Source organism: Leishmania braziliensis, contig 27 (assembly GCF_000002845.2).
Source record: "Leishmania braziliensis MHOM/BR/75/M2904 WGS CADA00000000 data, contig 27, whole genome shotgun sequence".
NCBI lineage: Eukaryota > Euglenozoa > Kinetoplastea > Trypanosomatida > Trypanosomatidae > Leishmania > Leishmania braziliensis.
In genome coordinates, this window is record NW_004058005.1 from 1 (window position 1) to 7,121 (window position 7,121).

The 7,121-nt window shown below is 58.9% G+C and overlaps 2 protein-coding genes across 2 annotated transcripts; both read left to right on the plus strand.

Annotated features, from left to right (window-relative positions):
• Positions 1 to 170: 170 nt before the first annotated feature.
• LbrM_21_2180 (zinc finger domain-like protein) lies at positions 171 to 1,961 on the plus strand (the record flags this gene model as incomplete). The annotated part of the gene is made up of 1 exon (XM_001564869.1): positions 171 to 1,961. One exon carries the CDS (start codon positions 171 to 173, stop codon positions 1,959 to 1,961), a length of 1,791 nt encoding a protein of 596 aa, XP_001564919.1.
• Positions 1,962 to 5,107: 3,146 nt separating this feature from the next.
• Positions 5,108 to 6,250, plus strand: LbrM_21_2190 (hypothetical protein, conserved; the record flags this gene model as incomplete). Its single annotated transcript, XM_001564870.1, has 1 exon — positions 5,108 to 6,250. The coding sequence occupies one exon, from the start codon at positions 5,108 to 5,110 to the stop codon at positions 6,248 to 6,250; it is 1,143 nt and encodes a 380-aa protein (XP_001564920.1).
• Between the last annotated feature and the right edge of the window lie 871 nt (positions 6,251 to 7,121).

Genomic DNA, 7,121 nt, shown 5'->3' on the forward strand with positions numbered 1-7,121 from the left:
CCCCCCCCCCCCGACAGCTTTGGGGTGCTTCGCTTGCATGGCCGTGCCTGACCACCTCTGCTCCTTTCTCTCTCTCTTTCGATTCCGCCACACGCAAACCGCCCCAGGTTTCGTAGTACATCCGAAGCCCACTGCACCAGCGCCTGCGCAACTGGCGTGCGAAGACGGCGATGGACGATTGGGAGCTCGTCCGCTACGCGCTTGAGAGGCGCCAATACCTTGTCGCCATGTGGATCACGCTGCACAAACCGCGCTTCATTGCCTCCTTTGTCGCCTCGGCGAGGGTCATGGGCTGGCCCGTAATCGCGCTTGGCGTGGCCCTCGTCACCTTCACAGTCGTGATAATCGCGCGCAACGTAGTCCCGGTGCTCGCCACACCGGGCACTGTTTCTTACGGGCTCCTGCAGGCCCTTGTTGTACTGGTCTCCTTCAACATCTACGTGAACTACTTCTGCGCGACAACCTTCTCGTGGCAAATTGGCAAAGCCCCGGCAGAGTACGCGTATCGGGACCCGCACGCTACCAACCCGGCCGATGCTCCTCACGTCGACTCCAATTCCTCGGAGGACAGTCATGAGGACAGCGAGCATGCAAATGATGGTGGCCAACGGATCTCTCGTAATGCGCAAGAGATGAGCTTTGTTGCACCCCGTCTTCAGTTAGCACAGCACGCGTTTTCCTCTCCGCACAAAGGCGCGGAGGCGCCTGGAGGCACCTTTGACGTTACTCTCAACGCCTCCTCATCGCCTCGAGTCCCTTTGCCGGCTGTTACAGGTGGGGCTGTGTCGTCGCGACCACCGCTCCCGGCGACCAACTTCGCCGGGATCCGTGTTGTGCACGTCTATAGAGGTTGTGATAGCGCGGACAGAGATGCTGCCGTCACAGTGCCGCTAAGCCAGCCAAACACCGCTGTAGTCCATCGGAGAGGTGGCATGGGATCGCTGCTCTCTTGTCCCATCAGCCTTACCCGGCGTGCAAGGGCTGTTTGTCCTGAGCGAGAGTGCCACTTGGGCTGCATGCCGTATCATTCAAGGGTAGAGGCATCTCTGGCCACTCTTCTCGAGCTCGAGACGCTTGCGGGAGTCGCTGAGCACTACCCGCCGCAGCTGCGAGCTGCTCGCGTGCTGGACGCGCCGCGGCGCTACTGTCACCACTGCCGCCGCCTGAAGGCGCCACGCGAGCACCACTGCGTCATATGCGACGAATGTATCGCAAAAATGGACCACCATTGCCCGTGGATCAACAACTGCGTCGGCGCGGAGAACCAGCGCTACTTTCTGCTGCTTGTCTGGTGGCTCTGGGCAGGGACGCTGCTGGCCTCCACCTTCATGGGGTACGGTTACATACATGAGCGCAGCAACGCCCGCAAGCTGAGGCATCTGCGCAGGCAGTGGAGGACATCACCGTACAAGGCCGCCGTGGAGGCGGAACTGCGTGCGCTGCGCATGCCCTACGGCCCTGCTGGTGTGCTTCTCACATCGTCCTTGGCGATCCTTACCTTGGGCCTGACGGTTATAATTTTTCTCTGCATGTCGCTCTTCCTGTACGTCAACCAGCGCCTGGTGCTGGAGAACACAACGGCGATTGAGTGCATCTACGTGGATGAGAAGCGCAAACGCGTATACCAGTCCACAGACTTTACGTACCGCAACCCGTACGACTTGGGGAAATGGCTGAACTTTGTCGACCTCTTCTCCCCCGCGCGTGACCCCTTTGTGAGGATGGAGCTGGAGGCGGAGGCGGAGACAGCTCGGAAGGCCACTGTCAGTCGCCCTGGCGGTTGGGCAAGCGACCGTGGGCCGAGATGGAGGAGCACCGCAAGACAATTGGTGCAGCGCCTGGCCGTTGTCGTGTGGCTCACCGGCTTTCCGACCTTCCGGCCAATCTACGGAGATGGGGTGCACTACCCCATCTTCGACTCGCTTGCCTCTGGCGAGCCGCATCCGCTACTGGCGGTGTAGCTTAAGCAGCGCCCTAGTAGTGTGAATGCAAGGCGAGGATTGAGGGGGGGAGAGATTCGCGCAGTGACGTCCGTCTACTTGGTCTCCATTCCCTCTCCGTCTTTCACCCCGCCCCCCCCCCCCACCTCACAGCACCCCTCCGTGGGCCACTGAGAGTGACGAGTGCGGTAGCAGGGGCGCGTCGCGAGTGATCCTGCGCACTTTCTTGTCGCACAAAGCCACGCATGCGGTCTGCCCCCCCCCCCCCCCCCTCTCTCTGCTGTAGTGCGGTTGTGACGTCGCTGCTCCTCCGACTCCCCATGTGTGGGGGTCACACGTGCCGGACACGGATAAAAAAATGTGGCGGCAACGTAAACCTCACACACCGGCACTTGAGCCTACCTCTACCACCACGCAAGTCCGATAGCGGAGTCAACACTGCTCAGCATAGTCGGTCGCTTTGGAGCGAGGAAGCAACGACAACAGCCACCAAGTACGTATCGTTCTCCCTTATGCAGTGGCGCTGCCACATGTACAAAGAGGGGAGCCATTTTTGGCTGTAAAGAAAACCTCTTTCGCTGAGCTGCCGCAGCAAGTGTGCTTGATGCGTCGTCTTCCTGAAAGCACCGCAAAAAAAAAAACACCATAAAGCTGCACGCCGACTTCCTTTTTGCAGAAAAAGGACCCGCATGCACCTACTGGCGAGTCCTTCGCCTTCTTCATGTGCTTCTTTCCTTCTCCCCTTTCACCTCCGCCATACTGACGACGCTGGTCCCCTCCGTGCCTGGCATCCCAGGGGTTCAGCGCCTACGCCATCGGTGAGCCAGGCAGCCCGCCTCTCCCTGCCAGTGCCGAGCCGCTTCTGGCGGGCACAGAGGCACCTCCCTACGACGCCGGGAGGTGCGAGGGTGGCGTCGCTGCTGGTACCAGCAGCCCCGGTCCGGCATGGCGCTGCGTCGGTGCGACCCGCGACAGTGAGCGCGTCGGTGCAGGCCATATGGCGGGCCGAGTGGCAGCGTGGCCCAAGCGTATTCCACTCGGCCCCTCGCTGCCTACTGGTGTGGGGCGCCGGAGCCACCTCGAGACGGGTGCACCAGGTGGCGACCGGCATCGTGGGAGCGGGCGTGAGGCGGCGCACTGCTGTACTGCGTGTGTCTCGCGCTGCTGCCCGTCACGCGATGGGGGACCCGTGACAGGCCCAGGGGGGTGGAGCGGAGTTTGACACTCCTGTTGTATGGCAGTGAGTGGGCACGTTGAGATAGCGAAGATGCCGCACACACTGAGCCTCCGCATCTCTCTGCACTGCCCATGCCTTTTCTCATGCTCGTGCACCTGTGAACTCTCCCTCTCTCTTCCGCTGCCTCTGTTGTTGCCCTCTGACGCCGCTACACCGATTCCACAATACCCACGCACCCATGCGCTTGCACGAGGGGAAGAGCGCCGCATAGGGCACAGCTTCACCTACTAGGCATGCACGCTGAACAACACGAGGTCCAACCCATACACAAATATGTAGGACTGCAGCAGTGCCTCCTTCTATCCCCCTGTCGGCATACCCAGATCTCGAGTTTGAGGGAGTGTTTAACTAGACGTTGGTGCCTCCCACGCTCTTCATTTTTTTTCGCACTTGGTGAGTCTGGTCATTTTCTTCTTGTATCACATCGCTTCTCCTTCCCTCTTTCCACGCGTGCGTGCATGCGTCCGTGTGCACGTGTGCCTCCTTATCCATCTCGTGATTCACTCCAGTGCTTTCATTGATCGCTGTTACACGTGAAATTGGGCTTGTCGCACTGCCGCACTGCGCTTTGCCAGGCGTTCTTCCGTGCTGGCTTCGTTCGCGGTGTAGCGTTTGTCTCCAGAAGTGCGGGTTTCACTTTTCAGCTTGTGAGCGGCAGAGACGCTCACAAAACAAGCACACAAAAGGCGGCAGCGAAAGCTGTGTTCAAGTCACAACAGCGTCGTGCACGTCCTTCACCGTACCCTCCCTTTCTCCTTCCCCTCCCACCTCCCACCTTGCGCGCCCCAGCTCAAGTATGCGGGTTCGCCTACTCCCCTCTTCACGAATTCTCTTCCCCCTTCTCGCTCGTTAGTTTCTTCGTCGACACGCGGAATCCCCTCACCGCCCTCTCCGCAGAGCCGCCGCCGCCCCCTCCCCCTTTTCGCTGATTTGTTCCACCACTTTTGTGGGGTGTTGTGTCGCTCCTGCCGGTGCCGTCTCGTTAGCGGTTCGCCGCTGCTCTGGGCAGTTAAACTGCGTCACTTCTCGTCTCTCTGTGCGTGTGTGTTTTGCGTGCTCGTTTGGCCTTCGTGATTGAAGTCTCTCTCTCTCTCTCCCCTCACCTTTCCTTCTGTCACCATTTGTGAGACCGTTTCGCGCGATCGGCCCTCGGCCTTTGCCCTTCCCCTTCCCTCTCCGCCTTGGCAATCGCACCACCCAACGCCGAACTTCTCCCCTCTCGCCGACCTCACCGCTCTAGAGCAACCTTCGCATCCCCGTACCTTTGCCTTTCGAATACGCATACGCACAGGCTCACGTCTGCTGCCCCCTATTGTGGAGCTGTTCGCCTCTCCCAGCATCCTTACATGCACCCCCCCCTCCTCCTCCTCCTCCTGTCTCTCGGGCGTTTTCTTCAGCCAGACCTCGCTCTTCTCTGCTCTCTCCCTCCATTGTATGTTTGGGGCCGCTTTCCCTTCTAGATCGAGTTGGTTGGGCCTGCCAACTCAGCAGGAAAGAGACAGAGGGAGAGAGAGCTAAAAGACTCTTGGACGTTCTCGAAAGGTGTTGTCTTCGATTACTCGCTGTTGCAGGTGTGGTAGTGCGGGTATTCTAGCGATTCACAGGCCATTGTTCTTTCTTCCCCTCCCCCCCCCACTGTGTTGTATCGTCGCCTGCTGTGCTCCTCTCGCGCTTCCCCCACCCCCGCGTACTCCGCAACATTGTTTTGCGCTAGCTCTGTTTGTTACTTTTCCCCTCTGTTATCGCTGTCCTCTCGTAAGCGATTGTGTTGTCGTCCCCCAGCCCTTTTCTTTCCGTCGCGTACGTTGCTGGCGCTCTTCTGCTCTCGCCCTTCTGTGTGTGTGTGTGTGTGTGTGTTTAGGGGCGCCGCTGTCTCAAGCATACGAAGCTCACGCCGACCGCAGCGACACGAATTAACTCTCTGGAAGAGATGATTTTCATGATCGTCAACGCGGTGCTCTCCGCGATCCTTTTTATGATAGTAGTGGGGCCGCCGCTGTTCATCTACAATCCTGACTATCACGGCGGAGAGCCGAATTGGCCGCCGAGTGCTGGCGAGGTCATTCCTGATGAGAGCGTGAGTCAAGACGTGAAGCAGAAGTTGTATCTGCTGCTCACCATCCCAGCATGCGCCACGATTAACGCCCTCTTCCTGTACTTTTCCTACTACCGCCCAATACGCTTTATCCACTACCGAGTCGAACTGAACTTGCTGACGCTACGCTTGACCTTAGAGGCGAGGCGGCAGCAGCTGCAGAAGAGCGGTGTGCTTGTCGTGAGCAGACGCAGTACCGGTGGCGGCACCGGTGTGCCTTCCTCGAGCTGTGTCATGAAGAGTGGCAGTGTCGTCGCCTCGCACCGATCAAGAAGGTCGGAGCGCAGCGTTCACTTCGATCAAGACAGCAGCTCAGCCCAGAGACTCGAGAGCACTGTGAACTGGGTGTGGCGTCGGCACGCGCGACCCAAGAGCGTGCGCAAGGATGTCTGGGTGAACTCGGCGGTCTTTGCGGAGATCGGAGACCTGCGCGACGAGGTTGAGCAACACTTTCTAACAGAGGGTAGCGTGGCAGAGGCCAACTTTACGAAGGCGGTTGGAGTGCTTGTGTCATCAACCTCCGCAGTGCGGCTGAGGCAGGTAGACAGAGCCGCCGCGGAGGAAAAGCCACAGAAGGGCTTTTACCTCTCCAGCCGCTCACCACTTTCTGCGCTCGGTTCTATCCACTCGGGTCTTGGGGACACGGCACGACACGGCAGACTAAGGAATAACAAGGCTGCGCTGCTGCACCGCAGCACCTCTGTACTACGCGTGCCAATGGAAAACCTCGACCGCGACCACCGGCGGGGGTTGAGCGTGCCGGCGAGCTGCAGCGGTGGTGGTTCGGCGAACCGCCTGGGTTCAAATTTTCACTTTTCGCGAAGAGGCGAGAACACCGCCCTGGGCCGTGGTAACGCAGACGCAGGCTTGTGGCAAAGCACACGAGGCACCATTCTAGAGCAGACGCACGAGCCAGTCGGCAGGAACATGTCTCCCTGCCTATCCGACGAACTTCGAGAAGTTGATGCGCAGTGGTAGGGGGTGTGAATAGCAGACACTATAGCAGCAATGACGGCCGTGGCGGAGGCGGCAGTGGCTTCAGAAGTCGTGTGCAGAGTCGCTACAGCAAAGGCGGCGCAAGTGGTGATGGCCTCACAAACGCCGCTGACTGAGCTGCATATTTTCCTTTTTCTTGCTGTTTTTGTTCTCTGCACCCCACGCTTGTGCAAGTTGGAATGTGCCTGCGTATTGTCTCCCCGCCCCCCCCCCTCTCTCCCTGGAGGCGTCCGCTCATACGTCTCCTCTGGGCCACTCTCTCCTTTGCCGTAATGGTAGTAGTGGTGATGCACCGCTGCTCCAGGGTGGCCTTCTCTTTGGGCTTGTGTACAGCTATCTTGGCGTCGGGTAGGGCCGTTGTTTGTCGGTGTGTGTGTGTGTGTGTGTGTGTGTGGTGGTGTGAAATGGCTGAAGGTTCCCACCTGCAGCTCAGCAAGGCTATCCTTGTGCACTTTCGTGCATAGGCACCATCCAGGGTTTCTTCCTCCTCTCTTTCTCTCCTTCCCCTTGCTCTGCGCGCGGGGGGGCAAGAGGTGGGCTTTCAGTGCTGGAATGGAGGAGGAGGTTCGAGTGGAGGGGGTGGGGGATGGGGGTGGTAGCAGCGCGGATATCAAAGAGAAATGAAAGAGGCGCAGGCCAGTGGGGCCAGCCGACAGGAGGAAGTAGCGGTGCCACTTTTGCAACTCCGTGTGTGTGTGCATGTATGTGGGGAGTATATACACCAGCAACAAAACCCACAACACAAACACAAACCTCACCCCACAACAAATCAAAAGAACACCAAATACACCAACAACACGAAAAACAACAATCTAAAAGCAAAAAACAAAACACAGCAATATAAACACACAAC